The sequence below is a fragment of the Centruroides sculpturatus genome, unplaced genomic scaffold (genome assembly GCF_000671375.1).
Source record: "Centruroides sculpturatus isolate CEXI.00-Female unplaced genomic scaffold, Cexi_2.0 scaffold255, whole genome shotgun sequence".
NCBI lineage: Eukaryota > Metazoa > Arthropoda > Arachnida > Scorpiones > Buthidae > Centruroides > Centruroides sculpturatus.
In genome coordinates, this window is record NW_019384705.1 from 31,917 (window position 1) to 52,782 (window position 20,866).

Sequence of the window (20,866 nt, forward strand, 5' to 3'; positions counted from 1 at the left end):
TATCTCAGGATGGGGTGAAGATAAACAAACAAAATTTGGCATGTTAGCTTGTATATAAGAGACATCGATGCTATTAAATTTTGGTTGTGAAAGGTTGAGAGGCTGGGGAGATAGAGGAGTGGTCATGTGATATATCTCGCAGGGGGTTGGACTTTATAAATGCTAACAAGTAAAATCTTCATTGTGTTTTATAAAACTCATCTCTTCCTCAAAATTAAGTCTTTTGCTATTTTATAATATAAAAACTTTTATAGATGTTTGCCACATACAATTTAGTTTTTTTTTTATTTTGATTAGTAATACAATTATTATTTTTAAAATGAAATCTCAAAGGCTGGGAAAGTTACGCAACTCATCGCTAGATTTTTTTGTTTGGTGGTTGATGGTGATGACAGTGTTCATAAACTGAAATAATTTATAGAATCTCTTGTTTGGAGGTTGTTTATTTTCAGTTCAAAGATGCATTACACATAACTGATAAAATGCAGTTTAGCATATTAAAATAATGACTTCCAAATGTATTGCACAAATATGAAGAAACTATAATCATACAAAATTAAAATTTAAAACTTTAAAAATAAAAAAAAAAATTATACCAAATTCACATCGTTAACTGAAAATTTTTCCTCCTAACTTAACTTAATAGTTCTTTGTAGAAATTTGTTTCCTACAAGATCGGATATGTATGAGGTCACTTTATCAATTTCTTCTTCTTCTTTAAAATAAAATGGGCATAAAACACAATCAAAATGATGTCTAAAACATTTTTACCTATTTATCCAAAACTAAGATAAGTCAAAAATTATCACAAACAAATTATCTGGATATTTTTAAAAGTAACAGGAAGAAATGAAAAAATTTTTTAGGATGACTTTCCATGTTGTTTTAAATACGGCACTTAATTTTTGCTATATCCTGGAAAGTTTCACGATATGGCAAACTCCGCTTGGAGTATGTTCTCAACGGTTAATTCCTGGCACTTTTATTGGTAGGTGGTTTGGATAAGGAAGGAGAACCGTTGTAGAAAATAGAACCTTCCTAGATGACTACTTGCATAATTACACTTACATATTTTTCATTTCTAGAGTCAGTCTTAACACATGATAATTCTCTATATGAATTCTTCATTAGGGACTGAAGGAAGTCAAGACACTTGACTTTGTCTAGTAGATAAAATATTGTAAATTCAGTGAATTTTATCTTTGGGCCTGTACATTTTGTGAAGTTTGAATCTGTTGATTGTTGTACTTATAATTTCCCAAATTACTATTATTTATTGGTGGGGATGTAGAAAAGATGCAGGCGGTCTGTGGTGAAGTGCCCATTTTCTCTGATGCAGACATTTTTGAAAATGCTAAAAGTGTTTCTGGAAAGTTTGGAGGTGTGGCTGGTGTATTAGCAGGAGTACACATCTGAAAATAGAGAGATTTTATTATAAATTACTGGTATGTACCTTAATAATGTATTTATTATAGAAAAAGATTAAGTAAGTATACAGGGTGTCTATTATATATCCATCTATGTAGAGACAAAAAGATCTTTCCAGTATAGTTTAGTGTCATGTGGACTGCAGCAGACAAATATTGTGTAATGCTGGGAAGATCTGTTTTGTCTCTAAACTGATATTTAAGTGGATACCATGTATATTTAGATAATCTTTTAAACAAATCAGCAATTGAAAAGCAAACAAAAACTGTATTTAATAATTACGTTAATCTATGAAATCTTACTAATGAAAAATATTTATCAATATTATCAACATTGAAGTATAAATAAATGAGATTATATTTTGAATTCATATATTTTAATATTTGTTTTGCAACTCTAAAAATTAATCTTACTAACTCAGTTTCAAACTGATAAGTTTGTTGTTAATTAATTATCAGCTATTTTACTATATATACTGTAATATCTTTCATACATACTCAAAGTTCAACAATTAATACTGCTGATTCCTAATTTGATATAAGAAACTATAAAAAGAATAATAGATTTTAAATTAAGCCTGATTCAGACCCTTCAAGAGAGCTACAATTCTCCCATGTTGAAGGATTTGTCATATACATTAAATAGTTTAATGCAGATTATAACTATGTTTACTAATCTAAATTTTACTTGTTACAGCTTTTAGTAACAATTTAAGTCACAGAATTACAAGCCAAGGTTGCCCTCTGTTTATCAGTTTAACATTTATATTGGTGCAATTATCAGGGAGTAGTGCAAAGAACATTTACTACAAAATGTGTTTTAAGAAGTTATTGAAGATAAAGAGCAATTACTTATTGTAATAACTATTATATATCATCACAATAAAAAAAACTGCAGCCTGGTAATCATATTTTAATTTAAAAATAAGCTTTCTGTATCTGGTCTCAATTTTCATTATCTAACTCTGTTCAAGATTAACAAAGGACAAAGGGAATGTATAGGTCTGCAAATTTGAAAACTGCAGCCCAACTACACTTTTATATTAATAAGAAAAATCTTTAACTAAATAGAACAAAATTTGTACTAAAAATTGACAGAGTTTTTCTATAAATGATGATGATATTGACAGGTAAACTTTTAATTTGAGGGTGCAGTTTCAAATAAGTTGATTCTTCTAGATATATTAAAAATAATTTAGTTGCATTTCAGAAGCAACTTAAGACAAGAAACAGCTAATATTTTGTAAAAATGTTGAAAGTTTTAAATTTTATGGCTTGGAAATTGGATGCTTAAATCAACACTATTAAAAAGATATAATATATATTACTATAATCAACAGTCGGATACATTTGGTTAGACCATAGCAAAATGAAGAAACTCATTAACGTTTATATAAATATAGAAGATATAACTGACACTATCACTACTTAAAGGAACAACTGGTGTTTGCAAGTTTTGAGAATGTCTATGTAAAACTCATATAATATAGGCATACCTGACTTTAAAGCACTTTTTAATTATATTAATACTTATTATTTTTGGCATTTGCTTTACTTTAAGGAAATTTTTATTTCATGCTTTTTAGGCCTAGCACTATAGTGAGTGCAATTAGTAATTTATATCTGTCATTTAATAAAAGATGAGATAAACGATTGCATCTTACATGTGAAGTTGTGATTTCCCAGAGGCTCTAGGTAACATCTACCTAACTCAATTCTTGAATAAAAATCTTGTTTATTTAGATATATTATTAGTTTTAATGATTTACTTATCATAAAAAAGAGGCATTTAAAAGAAGTGTACATTCTAATTTTACTTTTTTTTTTGGCCAGAATACAGTAAAAGAAAAAAACTTTGGGGCAGAGTGCCAAAGACGTAGGACAACTTAATTAAATACAACAATCAATTATTTATTATGACATCGTCACAATGCCAGACTGCAATTTTTAATCATATTTTTAAATTATTTACTTTAAAATATATGCTCTCTACCTCAAATTAGTAGTGGCTTGTATATCTTACTTTTTCTTTAACAGTAGTCGTATTGGTCATTAACACCTTTATTTTTGAATTGAAATAATATGACTTCCAGTTTGTATTGGAAGTTCATAAATAGTTAATGAGGGCCTCCTGCCCCTAAGGTTTCCATATCTGTTCTTGTCTTTCATCTAACTCCGTTCTCAAGATTAAAGAAAGACAGACAAACAATTGCACAGATGGATGACAGTGGAATTTATACCTTATACATCTACAATTTTTCAAATTACAGCCCAATAAATACTTTTTCCTGGAATGGAAATGCATTTTCATGCTGTAAAATACCATAGTAATGATGGAAATAAGAAACTAATAGAATTATTTTTGTTACTGAATATGAAGAGACTACAATTTTTATATAAACAGAACTAATAATAGTAATTAAACATGGAAATTTGACTCTAGTATGTATATTATTTTTTAATAGAACAGGAACTAAATCCACTTTGGGGAAAAAAATAAGTTTAAAAGTTCAATTAACCTAATTTAAAATTAACTTTTAGTATAAACGTTTTACTTAAAATAAATTTGTAATGCAGCATTTTTATTTTATAAATAATCTTTTTACCTCCCAATGCTTTGAAGAATATTTTTTTTAAATGCAGATAAAGATTTGAAAGAAAGAAAAATTTTACAGATTTTTTTTTTTTTTTAAATAACACAATTATTTGGAAAAGAAAATGTTAACTCTTTGAAGACAGAGTTCAGAAATAAGATAAATAATTTCGATTCATGTATAATGTATGAAGTTCTTTCTAAGTCCCTTAAGATGTTATTTTGATAACTTTTTTATTCTGTGCATCATATTATTTTCATCTGATATACGTATTATATAAATAAAAATTAATTCTTTCAATTAAACAGTTTTAAATTTTCTATAATAAATAAAAACTAGCAATCTATAATTTAATTATTTCTCTATTTTCTGAATTAAACAGTAACAGTAATTTCTTTACTAGCTTTCAAAAGTCTACAATTTAAATTTTACAGGATAACAAAATATATATTAAAAACCATGCAAATCTGCAGTTTTATATTGAAATCTATGAATTTCTATTCAAATGTAAAGACACATTTATAACCTAATCATATAATGCTGATATCAAGGTTACAAAGCTGCTTGCATTATGATTCATTTATGAAACAATTTAGACAATTTATTTTAAAGTCTAAGGATTTTAATTTTCAGAAATTACAAAATAAAAATTTTTCTCAACTTTGTCAGAATAATTGAAGTGTAGCAAAGAAATAAATTTGTAATTAAAGTATAATCTGAAAATAAAGTACATATTAAATTATATGATTTAATTTATTTCATTAATCACAAAGAACCTACTGGTAATAACCAAATTTATTAGGTATTTGATAACGTGATTAAATAATATAGTTTGTTTTAACGGCAAAAACATTTATAGAGAAACTATGAACTAAATAGTTAAATGAAAACATAACATTAGCTATGATGCACATCTAACTAAATTTTTAATTTAATGAGTAAACTAAAATATTTACAAAGAAATAATAAATGAAAACAGTTTAAAGAATGGATTTTGCAAGATTACCATATATGTTAACTCTCTGCCCTGTGGACACAGAGGGTCCGAGTTCAGTCGGCCCACAATGAAATGGCTGGATGGTAAGGGACAGGGCCAACATATCCAAATGGACCATGGAATTCAGATATAAATTATGTTAAAAATATTTTAGGCCTAATTCTGGAAAAATTTCAGGTATTCTACAAATTCTAAAATGGAACAGTCAAAGAACCGTTCCATCATCTAACTGTATACACATTTGCTTTGTTCCAAGCAACAAAGCAGATGTGTGTATAGTTAGATGATAAAGGCTTATGCATGGCAAATGCATTATGATTAGGGAAAAAAAAATGTATTTCTTATAATGCATCATCCACATTAATCAGTCTCAAATATTTTGAAATAGTTCTGTTTATATAGCACATCTTACAGCCTGATCTAATTTCATTTCAACATTGTTGTCCAAAGCATACGTGGAGGGCAGTGGTTCTCTGGAAAAAGATTCCCGAACAATCTTAACAAACCTGGTGCTGTGTTCATTGGGTCTTTCCTATTATGCAATGTTAGGATTGCATCTGTATGCTAAATGTGTGACCTTAATTCTTGCTACTTCCTTATATAAACTATACATGTCCTGCTTGTAGCTAATTACTGTATGGGTGGAATTAACCTCCATCTCTATCACAAATGTGTGAAAACTAACACAAATATAAGATCTATTTTGACCTAAAGAGATTTTAAAATCATTATTCAAATTTTATGTGTGCTTTTTTTCACTTGGAAGACAATTTGAAATGCCAAAAGTACTTGGATGTATTTAAATTCATCAAATAAATAAATCTAAAGCTGAAAGACAATACAATTTCTTCCTTATAACCTCCATCTCCCTGTTCCTACCAGCATTGTTATTAATGCATGGGAACAACAAAAACGAGATCATGCTGCATACTATAATGTTATACATAGATGTGTGTCAGCTGGTACTCTGCAAAATGAATTTCAGCATAAATTTATGCTCTATCCCAAGTAGTCCCTGATGATTATGGTAATTGTAAATGGTTGCATACATATCTAGGTAATTTTGTGCAAATAACCAACCCACAGTATTGTAAGCCTCTATTGTATATACTATAAAACTGCCATAGCAAAAATAAAATCTTAGTATAACATACAACACCTTATATCCTATGCCTTCAAAGTAGTCATTAAAGCATAATACTTCTTACTATGCAATCTAAAAGATACCATCTCAGTGGCGTGCAGTGACATTTGATGATAGGGAAGCTGTGCCAGCCCTGGATAAAATCATTGGAAGCATTATATGATATTTTGATGTGTAACATCCGTGAGCTAAACTGCATGAGGTTGGTGCTCTGTAAAGCGCATGTGCATGCACGAATGCTTATAATCTGGCTGCTTTACAGGATTCAGATATTTTCACCGTGAAAGCTGTCCCGGGAATATTCAACAATGCAGCACTTTCATGGGAAATATGCATATACAAATTTATATTTGAATATACAATACCAATCTTATCAATGTTTTTCACACGTAGTATGAATTATGTATCTTATTACAAATTTCTAAAGTACATTAAAATATGAAAATAATCGGACAATATGTATTTATATTCTAGAAAATACAAGGGAAGTGCTGCTTCTACAGTTTCCATGGACAGCACGCCACTGTACCATAAAAAACAATATTTTAATGTTTGAGATCTTTTACTTCTGTTAGTAGTTCATTGTAGATACACAGCAGAATCTCGTTTTAACAGATTGTACACGCTGCTGAAAATCATCCTTTGTTCTGAGAATCCATTATATTGCGAACAACAGATTTCCCACACACCCAGGAAAATTCCCATTTTTTAACCCCCCCTACATATAAAAAGTATCAGCACTTGAAATTATTTACTCTCTTGAGATCTCTATTCTATACAAACATGACTTAGAAAGACTCGATTGCCCTATTAAATTTCAGCATTACAGGTGGACCTGCATCAGAATGTTTACTAGATAGCTTCTCCTAAATCGTATCAGCCTACTGACTCTGTACAGTTCCTAATTGGACATATCTCAGATGTAACAATGCATCTTCAAACTACAAGTTCCTGGAAACACCCAAATATTAATTAAATGTTGAAAAAATGCAGTTTACAATAGTTATGGCTAGAAAAAAATCCATTAATCTGAGTTACAAATTTGCTAAAAAGAGGTAAAATTACATTGATTTGGCAGGACCTGGAAAAAAATTCATTATTCTGCAATCCATTAAAACAAGATTCTACTATAATTATAAAATAAATGAAATGGATTATACCCCTAAAGGTGAATTCACACACACTACACAAAAGTAAATGCAGCAACCAAAATTACAATGCTGTCTTTGGAAGAACAGCCACACTTGCAGCAAGTCACTTGTTAAGTGTCAAAAATACAAAATGGCTACTGAATGACAAAAATTTTTTGTATTGCTTTGTTTTTATTTTATTTATCATAGAGTAATAATCATAAATGCTAAAATAAACACAAATAGAAACAATTTTAATGTCAATGACATCTATTGACACAGATTCAAAAACCGATTGTTCGGCTTTTAAATGGAACCTTCTAGTTTTCTGAGAATTTTTACTTAGAAGGAAATTACTGGAAACTTATTATTAGCTCTTAAGAATAAAGATCCAAGTACATATCAATTACAATGTGGATAGGCACACAAAAAATAAATGGGAGAATACTACGTGTAGCGTAAGAATCTTGAATGGTCTCAGAAAACCACAATGACAGATGAATATGTCTATTATGGTGCATTTAGAAAATACTAAAAAATTAAAAATTCTAAAATTAGTTATTTTAGAGCAAAAAGAAATGCTGTTCGATGATTTCAAAATTAAAAGGTAAAACTGGCAGATCATATAACCCATACTAACTTTCAAACACTATGTGTAACACTTTCAAATACTAACTTTCAAACAACATCTGCACAAAATTACATAACATTAAATCGTGTTTAAAATATTTTACTACAATGAATAACAATTTAGTCTAATGTTAGTGAATATACAGAGCAAAATTTTATTATACAATATCAAGTATATTATTTGAGAAAAATATATGCAAATCAGAATATTCATCACAGTGAGTAACATTCAGTTGTTCCTAATTATCTGCCATGTTATCAGGTTATAAAAAGTCTAATTTAATAATTAGCTGTAAAATAATTTGACTAGAGATAGGCTGATATAGCACAATAACACGGAAGATAGTTTGGAATGCTTAAAAATCAAGTTTAAGGATTGTTTACATGTTCAGTAGTTTTCTGTCTTAGTGTGGTTGTATGCCATATTGTATACTTTTTTCTTTTGTTCATATGACATTTTTTTCTGTTCTTTGTTCTTTTGAACTTTCTAATCTTCTTAATTCTTCTTTCTTGGAGGTGGGGGCCACTTTCTGGAATTCCCAGAACAATGAATACAAGGTTACCTGAGAGCATACAAAGTGAAAGAAGGTCGCTTTTTGGGCTTGTGCTCGAGGAGAGAAGTCCACAAAAAGAAGATGTTACAATGTCTGATGCCCAAGTAGATGGGTGAAGTCAGAACTTCAAGTGGGAACTTTGAAATTTCCAGACTGAAGTTAGTGAGTGTGTTAGAGATGGAGTTTCAGCTTAATGAGTCCAAACGTGCAACAGTCTATTGGGATCAAATATACAAATACCAAAGAAAAGGAAGACAGAAGCAAGTATTTTATGTTTAAGAAGCTCTCACATTGCCCTCATGGTAACCAAAAGTGTTTATGCTACACTACCTGGGTATTCTTTCCTATCCTATCTGTCATTTTTGCTACTTCTTAGCCCTACCTTCAATTTCCTTCTAGTTATAAATTAGTATTAGGAATTAATGTTTAGGAAAATTTGTGTAATTATTATTGTTGGGTTCTTTTTGTTCTAGTCGCAATAAATTTCAATTGTTATACCAATCACTGGATTTTGGGTGACTGTAAATCAAAACCCCTTGAGTTGGAATCCCTTTGTACCTGTACTTTATTATCATGTGAATTGAATTCCTTTTTTTATCTTCTACTTTGCATGTGTTGTTTTTTCTAGGTGTTTGCCTTTGTTAGACAAAGAAAACTTTTCTTAATTATCATATTAGGATTACCAGAAGCTGAGAAGTACAGTTTGCTGACTTAACAGCCAAATTCAATGGCACTAAAAGTGAATTAACCTGACCCAGAGATAACAAATCTATGGTATGCATGTCTAAAGGAGCACATTGTAAGAATGTATGGCAAGCAACATAAAGGATTTTGTTTATATTTTACTGTATTTATTTCAATTTATCCTAATTTTATGTTTTTGTTTTATGGTTTTATGTTCAATTCAGTATATCATCATCCTTTTCTTAATCAGTTTTCTGTAATCTATTTTAATTGAAATATGTTCACTTCATTTCTTTAAAAATACTATTCTCTCAGTTTAATAGACTAAATGGGTAAGGAATGTCTGCTACTGCCAAAAAGTCCATTAAACTGAATATATTTTAAAAACACATATTAATAACAAACTTATAATGTACAGTACAGGATATAGTAAAATGATATTATAATGTATAAGTTTGAATAAAATATTAATATAATGTACTGTACATTAAATAATTTATACTCATTTATTCAACTTTTTAGTAACTCTATTCGTAATTAAAGTTTTAAAATTTCTTTAGGACATAAATTTTAGCCACTAAATCAAAGGCCACTGTAGTTGTTATAACTCTTAAAGTTTCAGAATGAACAAATTTTTTAAAATCTACAAAAACATGAATTAGCATATATAACTCCCACATAAAGTAGCCTAAAGACTGGTTTCCACGTCACTGAAAAATATACTCTAATCAGAAAACAAAAACAAAGATGATATCACTTCCTGTAAAAATGTCAATCTTAATTGGAGACTGTGTTACAATAATTCTACTTATGATACTCTCTCTGGTATTGTGGAAATTAATCTTAAGACCCTACTGTATAAATAATTAGTCCAAATTATTTAATACTAGATGATATACCTGGCAACGCTTGAGTTATCTTAAGAAAACATCAAATGGCTTTGAAAGCTACACTGAGTTTGTTGTTGATGACTATGTCTTGGTGTAAACAAATTTTCTTTGTTTTTCTTTTGATCTTCTCTTAATTTTTTTTATTTACATATCTTTGTATAGACTTATTCCATCGTACTTTACAGAAATATTCACAAAAGCTAAAAAATTTCTCTCAAATGAAGAAAGTAGCTTTTAGTAGAGCATCCGCAATAATTTAAAGTGATATATTTCAAAAAGCAATAATTATATTTCAAAGAAACATTGGAAATACATGGAAAATAATATTAATAAAATTTTAAAATTAAAATACTTTTTCAAAATATTCATGCATCATTAAATTTTATATCAGAAGTAATAAATAAATTATTGAGATTCAAGTAAAAAGTCACCAAATAAATGGTAACTACACCAATTAGCTAGTTTTAGACAACTGAACAATTATTTTGGCCACTTGTTCTTAATATCTAAAGTGTTTTGTTAATTTACTAGTTACAAAATTAAAATATTTAATTTGAAGTTAAATGTATTGAAATCTTTTCAGTGGCAGATTAATCTGCAGTGATGTCATAGATTTTTCATGCATATTTTTTTATAAAATACAATAGAACAAGCTCATAGTAAAGTATATAAATAAAAAGAAATATATTGAATAGTTTCTAAAGAAAAATTGAAAGAAAAGATGACAAACTTCAACCATGAATTCAAACAAACATAATATCTACAAATGCCTCACATAGTTAAAATTCTGCCACAAACAACCAAATTTTCTCTTTTATTCACGAAATCTAGCAAATTTTCCAAAATTTCACACAGCAACCTTAAAATAAAAATTATTAAAAAAAAAATCAAAGTATTATTAACTGAAGTAAAAAGTCTGAAAATTTACTTTAATTGGTGAATATAATAATTGAAGAGGTTGGAGCAATAAGAAACCAAAGCCTCATTAAGAAAACTTTGTGAAATAGGTTTATAGTTTTTATCCAAATCTTGAAATACAGTTTATTTGAAAAGCTTCATTTTCTTTTTTATGTTTACAATATTTTATTGAATACTATCCTTCTAAAAAAATGGCAAATTGCTGTTTTTGATTATAAAAATTTGTGTATTTTTCAAAAGTATGTGGCTTACAACTTTTTAAAGCAAGTAAGAATACAAATGTTTTAAAGTAATTTTAAATAAATATGTGGCATAGCAATAGTTTCAAAAAATATTTGGAGCCTCTAGGTCTATTTCAATGTCTTCTCAGTCACTGTATTCATATTGGTTCCACATTTTCTTATTCACTAATTATATTTCCAATATCATCAAGGTAAAACTGTTGATTAATAGGTAGAATGTAATGCAGAAGTATTTTTAAATCCTATGTCTTCTTTTCTTTTAGTTTTACTGTGCCATTACTTTTATTGTTGAAAACAAACAGAAATGTATGATAAGGAAAATACTATACCTACGTCCCAAAATGAATTGGATGTTATGTTCTATATCTTCAAGTAATTCTCTACAGTTCTTACATTTACAAAACTCTCCAATTGATCTTGCTTCTTTGTGCTGACTTTTTTTAATTTGTATAAGAATATTCTAAATTTCTAAGCTCTTTTTGCTTTGGTTTTTCATCTGCCCTCAACATTTACTTTCTTCCATCAACTACACAGAAATTATTCTTAAGATGAAACTGTTCTCTTACTTACTGCTTTGTAATTGGTATCAGTATTTTCTTTCTTAGTAAGGTTAATACTTTGTTCATTACCTATTCGGATTTTCTACAATAAAAAAATTTCTCAATCAAAAAGGATCTAGGTCACTAAATATAGGTTAGCCTTTTTTTTTTAATACAAATATTAGGATTAACTTAAATTTATTATATTGAATTTTTTGGTTAAATATTTATTTATAAAACACAAAGAAAAAACTTTATATCTATGATTCCGTTGAACATAAAACACAATTTGGTTTTAATATAAACAAAACATTAGCCACAAATATTACAGTAGAAGACCTTAAGCCTCTTAAAAATAATAGAGTTACCATTCATCTGTATTTAGTATAGACAGCCTGTACTTGTATAGACTTTAGGCTCTGTCTGTGTCCATACTGTACTTAGAAAAAATAAACAAAATGCCCATGCTTTTCAATTGATCATGCAGTTAATAGTTAAATCATAACTACTTACATCTAAATCTGACAAAACTTGCTAAATTTTTGATAATTATTATTGTATTTATTGGCTAGGTGACAACATTGTACAGGATAAGCAAATGTAACAGTTCTGTTGCTTATCCTGTACACATATGCACAAACATTCATTATAACAGTTTTTTTAATTCATAGTACTTGTCTAAGTGGTAAAATTGTTTTCTTATATTTAAAATCACATTCTGTGCCCGAAGGGTATATTGAAATTTTATATTATACATGCTTACATTTACTAGATTGAAAAATATGAATAAATTTAATTTATTTTACCTCGCAGTCTGAGCACTTTCAATGTTAATCTGTTTGTATTTTGCCTTCAGCTATTATGATAACCCTAATAATATTCAGAGTATCTCAAAAATGTACCAACAAACTTTCAGGGGAAGTAGATAACATCTAAAGAAATGATAATTACATAGGAACCCATAACCGGAAATGTCACCATAAGTCAATAGGTGGCGCTGTTCATCTGTGCACTAGAGGGGAAATTTAGGATTTCCTGATTTGTGCAGTAGTCAACATATGATGAGCATGCAATGGTATATGAGTGGGAAACTGGCAGACATGAACTTAGTTTATGGAATAGCTGAGGGCAATGGACAAGCCACAGCACAAATTTATTGAGAATGCTCCCCAGACAGACATCAACTGCACCACATTTCGTTTGCACGTGTGCATCAAAATTTGTGCAATATTGGGTCATTTCATTAATTAAGAGGTAGCAGACTAGTGAGGGCAGGCCACGCTTGACATGTTTGCCCGTTATGGAAGAAAGTGTATTGAATGCCTCAGAGACCAATCCTAGTACCAGCATACGTGCATTGCCTCTGACTTAGGAGTGTCTCGTTGTAGTGTACGGTGTATTTTGCACACTGAGTCCTTACTCCCCTTTCATCTCCAAAGGGTCCAGTTACTGCTTCCTGATGATCATCCTGCACATGTGGGTTTTGTGCACTGGTATCTGCAACAAAGTGCCCAAGATGTAAATTTTCCAGCTTATGTTTTGTTCACAGATGAGGCCTTTTTCAATTGGGATGGCATATTCAATCAGCACAATGTGCATTTATGCTGACTGAATACCCGCACAGTGTGAGGACCCACGCAGCACATCACTTCGGAGTTAATGTGTAGGCAGGTTTGGTGGACGACTGCTTAGTCTGGCTGTACCTTTTACCATCCCACATTAACGCCGCTAACTATCTGATCTTTCTGGAACAGGTTCTATCAGCCTTACATGAATATGTTCCAGCAAATGTGAGACACAATATGTGGTTCCAACATGATGGGGTACCTCCCCATTATGGAATGGATGTTTGTGCGCATTTGAACAGGTCTTTCCCACATCAATGGATTGGCCATGGTGGACCAGTTCCCTGGTCCCCACGCTTACCTGATTTATCAAGCCTTGATTTCTTTCTGTGGGGGCCCTCAAAGCTATCATGTATGACTCACCTGTGAAGTCTGAAATGGATCCCATGGCAAGATTCGTCTGTGCTGCTGCTACAATCAAAGAAACTCCCAGTGTGTTCGAACGTGTCTGGCAATCAATATTCCGTCAGTGTCAAGCATTCATCATGTTCTGATGGTGAAAACTTCTAGCATCTGTTGTAAGATTATGAACTGGTATGCCATTATGTCTGATAAGTGTTTCCCATTAATCACTGTCTTGTGTCTTTTCAGATCTTCTACCTCTACTACCACTTTTCCTTGACGTTTCCAGTTATGGGTTTAAAAAAATGTTATATATACAATTCTCATTCCTTTAGATGTTATCTACCTCCACTAAAAGTTTGTCAGTACATTTTTGAGACACCCTGTATTTATATTTCTTTATGCAGGTGAATCACTGTTGCTAGAAATTTCACTACAATAATAGTCTCCATCTTTTACAGTGTCATCAGAGTCAAAATCTAAACTAGATTCTCTCATTCCTCTGTCAAAATATGTCACTTTAACCTCAATTAATTGTCGTGACACTGAGTATACATTTAACACTTATGACACTGAGTATACATTTAAAACACATTTGCAAATTGGCAATGTGGTCACTTTAAATTGTGATGACATTAGTTGTTTGACATCTAGAATATTTTGCTGATGACTCACAACCTTCATTGCCAATTGTATTTGATAATCAGTGCAAAATTTAAAAAATGTGATTTAGGCACCTTATTGTTCCAACCTCTTCATTTATGCAAAATTTTTTAATGCTTTTATGTTTTCATTTAAGGTTTCAATGAATACTATAAAATTAATTTTATATCATTAAATTATTAAGATATGACCAAATAAGCATTATAAATAACTTTTCAATTTCAATTTTGTTAAATTTAATCTCCATGTTTGTCAAGAAGTTATAAGCACATAGCATGCTATGATAACCGTAAAACAAAGGTGAAGTATTTATTCTTCTCTCTTATTTTTATTTTCAAATGTGTAATAATGATAATGTTTCTAATCTTCCATTTTAGGATAATAAAATGTTGACTTTAACTGAATGAGATCAAAAAGTCTCTTGTGAAACAACCAACATTAGTTTTAATTTACAGCAATAAAAGTGTGGTTTGCACTTAAAGAAATTTAAATTACAATAAATTTAATAATTATTTCTGAAAGTCAGAAAATAATCATATTATTAATATGATTATGAAGTAATTAACAATCAGGGCTGTCAAGGAGGAAGAGAGCTGGGAGCTAGGGATTTTTCCCAAAGCCCAGAGAAAACATAGGGACTCATAGTGATTCATACCTGTACTAATTTAATGTTGTTTTTATTTATAGAAAATATCTTTATGACTGCTTTTTATTAATAAAGAAACATCCTATGTATTTCATTTGTTAAAAGAACAATGGCTAAAGGGCTTGCTAAAAAATAAAAGAGACCTGCTCTACTCCCAGGCCCCATACAATTTTAACGTTGTATGGGCCTGGGAGTAACCTATTGTTATATTAACAGGCTGTTGACAACCCTGTTAACAATGAATCCCTTTCAACCTATAAGAATTTATTGGTAGCTAGTATTCATATGAAAATAAAGTATTGAAAGACATATCTGAACACATTTATATCAAACCTTCAATAGAGGATTGAAAATTCAAGAAAAACTTGATTCACTAAAGATAAAAACTTGTATTTTAATAATATATTGTTACCATTTAAAAAAATCCAAAGTAACAATAATTATTTAAAAATTGCTGATTAATATTTAAAATGATAAATGAATTAATATTAAAAAATTTCAATAAAAAAAAAAATTTATAGAAAAATCATATATTGTTTGCTATGTATTTTATTTCATTAATCATAACATTTAAATTTAATAATGAATATTAATATAAAATCAATTCCTGTGAAGGAAGTTCATTTAAATTGTTTATTTATTAATGTATTCAGTAACAGATAATTTTTATTAAAAACATATTACCAAAAATACTTTCAATATCTATGCTTTCAATTACATTTCATTAAATAATAGCAAATATGGAATAAGCACCTTACTAAAATATTTTTTTTCTATATTATAATAAATGTGGAATTTATCCAAATTTTTATCATGTTTCATGTTAAATACAATAAATGTCATATTTAATATTCAGAAATGCCTTTATTGTATCATTTTTATTTTAAATGTAAACTAGATTGATTTATTACTTTTAAGATTAATTGTAAAGAAAATATGGATATAAAAAATTTTGAACTTCAATCATTTATTTTACTGAAACATAAAAATTAGTAATGAAGAAATTTGTATGCTAACTATAAATATTTTGTGTTACATTTAAAATAATCCATATTTGTGCACGTATCCAATATTTTATAAATTATATAACATAACTACTTTAAACATATGGTATTCAACATTTAAAAATATTCTCAATAACAAACGTTTTTCTTATAATATTTTTAAATACGGTGGGAGAATAATAACACCAAATAAATCAAATAACAGAAACATAAAGATAAAACCATGATTAATGAAATTTTAATTCTACTAAGGATAGTTGTTTACCTTGGCACATAAAAATCATAAACAAATTGTTATTTATAGACTCTTAATTTTTATTTTTCTAGTTTACAATATATATCTCAAAAATTTAATAAACAATGAAAAGAAAAAAAAATAATTGTTTTAATATTTACAGCCATAATTTCTCAAAATCTGCTTTATTTGAAAAATAAGAATGATAATACATTATTACAGCTGTCTGCTCTGAATTAAGGAGCGATCAATTAAATTCTTAACAGACTTTGTTTAGCATGAATGAGATACAAGCACAAAACATTTAGCCCAAAAAAATTAGAATCGACAAACTGGTATCACAATGGATTATTTTTTCATTTCGGCCGAATGAATGCCCTTTCGGTATGTTTGAAAACGGTTAAAGTACACGATAAAGGTTCTACTCGATTTAGTTAATTTGTTATCCTTAAATGTTCAAAATGTCTGCACTAATTTGTTATTTAAAAAAACCGCGTTAACTATTTTAACAAGATTGCGAACTTAATCTGCCATTGCGCAAGATAATATAATTATTATTTTCCAACAGAATCTACTTGAATTGATATTTTTTAACCGTACCGAATTAAAATGTATTGTGTCTGTATAATGAGAATAACAAGAAGGAAAAAAAAAAGTTTGTCGTTTACGAATTTGTAGTATTAACGTTAAAATTTTAAAACAAACTGACTTTATACTTTTATACGCTTTGACATTACGTAAATTTAAAATAAAAAATAAAAAATAACGACAATGTGACTAACGATGCAAGTCTATATACAGTGAGTGTTAATATCGCCGGATAGAGTAGGAGTTGACCTTGCCCACTGAACCGATTGCACAATCGTCTTTTTCCAACCTAAACGGCGCCAAAGAGTTTTCAAGGTTACTCCAAATAATATTTAGGAATAAAAAAAAAAGGATAACGAATGCCAAAAACCTGAAACTTTTTTAAATCGAGATTCCAACTACACGACAAATAGCGATTTACTTTTAAAAGCTTAAATGAGATTAAGCGCACGTTTTTCCAACTTAGTAGGAAGTTAGAAAAGGAGAAGTTTTTAACAATAAAAACGAGTTAGAAATAACAAAACCTATAGTAAAAAGTAGTATTTTTCCGAGGTCAATGTCCCATTTTTCCGATACCGGAGGCAAAATTTTCTTTTTTTTTTAAACTAAAATGCGCTTTACACGTAATAAAAATTTATCGCGTTGTTTGCCGCTCGAAATTAAAAGGAAAATAGGCGTGATCGATAAAGAAAAAAAACAAACCGAACCTCCTAATCTATTTCTAATATATACACACACATCGATTTAACGAATTAGTTTTTAACCGAGAATGACGCCAAAAATAAAAGATAGAAAAAAAAAAGACGAAATGACGTCAAACGGCCATCTTACGTTGTCATGGTTACAGAATAAACAGAATCGGCAATGGAAGAAGACAGGAAGCGAACTCGGCGTTTTAATTTAATCTTTTATTTCGTTATTGTTCCTTTATATACATAAAACTGGGGTCGACGAACTTTACAAAATTTAAATGACCTAAATAAATCAAATTTGTATAACAATTTTAATAAGCACATTTCGAAATTTCGGTTGGAAAGGTATTAATTATCCCTTATCGAATTTGGCAATTGGCCAATAAACATATTTCAAACCGTCTACTATGGAAACGGGCTTTATATATTTCTTTTAATTATTATCAGCTATAAAATATGAAAAATATAAGTTAAAAAATCTATTATCGAAAACATGAAAATGGGTCAAAATAAAAATCCCCCTTAAAAAAAAAAATCTATTTCATTATTCTAAGAAATGCCTTTAAAATCCATTCATAAAATATGTTCTGAACACCCTTTAACCAGACAAAATAAATGAGTCAAAACAAAAGCAATAGTTAGCGGGAAAAGACGTCGGAATAAGCATATTTACATTCGAATTTCAAATCGAACATATATTTTATATTCAATTAAGGAATACTTTATGAAATCAATAATAATTTCAAACATAAACAGATACATTGATATTATTAAAAGATTCAACATATGGAAATAATTATTATTGGTAAATTGCCAAGAGATAGATACTTGATATCTGTTGAAATTATTTAAAGTAAATAATGTTTTGATTACAAATTTTATAGAATTCTGCCCTAAAGACATTTTACATTCCTCAAATAGTCAACTGTTAATCTTGATAAGATTTAAATTAAAAAAATTAATTAATAATAATAATAATAGAATTCTATTGGAATTCAGCTAATGCGTTTAAATGTTTACGAGAATTGTTATTCTACTATACAAACAAAATAATTATTGAAAGGAAATAGTCTGACATCATCTTTAGATGATGACATCATACATTTTTAGCTAGAACTATGAAAAATATTTTTAAGGAAAATTAAAATAGGTCACAGTTGATATTTTTTGTTTCAAAAAACAGGAATATTGTTCCTTTCAAATTCCCAATTCATTAATCTGATTATAATTATTTTTTCAATGATAAAGATAAATGTTATATACGAATTAATTAAACAAAGATTTTAAGTTAATAACGAATAATTAAATAGAAAGTAAAATCGAATTTACAATAAAATTTTCTCGAGTAATTTTAAAGTATCCGGAAAACTTATAAACGATGATTTGAAAGCAAATATTTAAAATGATAATTTTTTGTGACATAGATATATTTATCAAGTCGTAACTAAATATTTTTAGCAAATGATAAGTTTAAACCTATAGTTGAATTTCACCAGGGCAAATTACATTACTAACCAGTTATAAAGGGGAGAGATATTGAACTCCATCACCTCCTTCAAAGTAAAAACAGGAAATTTTACTTATCAATTGTGCAATTCTAATGTACATAACTTGTTTTTCTACTTCTAAGAACAATAAAACAAATGTTTTAAGACAATTTTCTTGCATATCATTTGTTAATTTTATAAATATAAAATGTTAATTGATAAACAAATACATATATAAATTATTATTTAAGAATATTTAATAATTAAAAAGGAACATTGTTTTCTTCCCGAATAAGTTTGTTTAAAAAATTAATCAAGACAAAACATTTACCTAAAATAATTAAGTTTATAAAAATATAGATTATACAGTATACACTGTATATATATTTATATTTATATAATACTGTATAAAAATTACAATAATAATTTGAAAAAGAAAAATATAAATTTCTCTGACCTATANTATAAACGATGATTTGAAAGCAAATATTTAAAATGATAATTTTTTGTGACATAGATATATTTATCAAGTCGTAACTAAATATTTTTAGCAAATGATAAGTTTAAACCTATAGTTGAATTTCACCAGGGCAAATTACATTACTAACCAGTTATAAAGGGGAGAGATATTGAACTCCATCACCTCCTTCAAAGTAAAAACAGGAAATTTTACTTATCAATTGTGCAATTCTAATGTACATAACTTGTTTTTCTACTTCTAAGAACAATAAAACAAATGTTTTAAGACAATTTTCTTGCATATCATTTGTTAATTTTATAAATATAAAATGTTAATTGATAAACAAATACATATATAAATTATTATTTATTTATTAAATGTATTCATTAAATATATTATAATATAAACTTGATTACATAAGAATCTGCTTCAAAATTTTAAATTTATTATAATAATTAATGAATAAAAATAATTGATTTATTGAAGAAACTTACAGCATTAAAACGGTTGTTAGGTTGATGGCAATTTGTTACTGTTGCTTCTTGAAAAAATATACTTAATGCAGTCTGAAAGAAAAATAAACAAGCAGAGAATGAATATCGTTTAGCGTTATAACTCGTAAAGCTAGAAAATTGATCGTTTTATAAAAGTAAACAACGTAAACATCGCCATGTTTACATTACGACATAACCTAATCTATCATTTGAAATCTTTTATAATACAACGTAACATTGGTCATTGTGAATAAATTTGAATTGACCTAACCAATAGAATAAACTCTTAATAAATACTATTTAATATCGTGTTACGTTCAAACTAACACATATGAAAATTTTTAAGAAACGTTTTAATTACCTCAAATTGCCAATGAGCTGCTTGTAATAATTGTTTTGCCTGTTCTCTAGCACAACCGGCAGCTAATACGAACTGATTAATCATGACTTGTTCCCTCAAAGACTCCATAATTAATTTTTAAAAGACTAAACAAATACTATCTTCGTTTCAAAACAAACGTGTTTGTCGGACGATCGGCAGTGGATAAGTGACGTCACTCCGACTAACGTTATTGGTCCATTATATTTCTACAAACTGTTGGGATTTATAAAGGTATACGGTGAATAGAATTAACTCTCGGTAATTTAAATGTTTAAAACTCTCGTCTGTTTTGTATCGTATTCGTTTTTAATTTTCTACACAAGCTATACGCATGACGCAATTATTTCTTCGTTGCAGGATAATGTTTACTTTTCCAGGAACACGTGATTTTTGTACACGTGGTTTAAGGAGAATTGTTTTAATTTTAGTTTGAAATATAGGTTAGCGTCATAATTAATAACATTCTTATACATTTTTAAATGGGTTTTCTTACTTAAAA

General features: G+C 28.4%; 1 protein-coding gene across 2 annotated transcripts; it reads right to left on the reverse strand.

Annotated features, from left to right (window-relative positions):
- Positions 1-425: 425 nt before the first annotated feature.
- Positions 426-20,794, reverse strand: LOC111627645 (UBA-like domain-containing protein 2). 2 transcript variants are annotated; one of them, XM_023371231.1, is made up of 4 exons: positions 20,347-20,794; positions 19,986-20,057; positions 11,781-11,852; positions 426-1,412 (listed from the first exon to the last, which is right to left on the reverse strand). In XM_023371231.1, the coding sequence occupies exons 1-4, from the start codon at positions 20,452-20,454 to the stop codon at positions 1,197-1,199; spliced, it is 468 nt and encodes a 155-aa protein (XP_023226999.1). In that variant the 5' UTR covers positions 20,455-20,794; the 3' UTR covers positions 426-1,196. The 2 variants fall into 2 exon arrangements, with proteins under 2 accessions (XP_023226999.1, XP_023227000.1); XM_023371232.1 differs by lacking the exon at positions 11,781-11,852 and having other exon boundaries at positions 20,347-20,767.
- Positions 20,795-20,866: the final 72 nt, after the last annotated feature.

What these genes read in the sequence shown, in the direction of transcription:
- LOC111627645 (XM_023371231.1), bottom strand. Translation starts at nt 20,454, where the DNA reads ATGGAGTCTTTGAGGGAACAAGTCATGATTAATCAGTTCGTATTAGCT. An exon ending in CAGCTCATTGGCAATTTGAG is followed by an intron (nt 20,058 to 20,346) that starts GTAATTAAAACG and finishes TTTTTCTTTCAG; the next exon opens with ACTGCATTAAGTATATTTTT. An exon ending in CTAACAACCGTTTTAATGCT is followed by an intron (nt 11,853 to 19,985) that starts GTAAGTTTCTTC and finishes TTTTTATTGTAG; the next exon opens with AAAATCCGAATAGGTAATGA.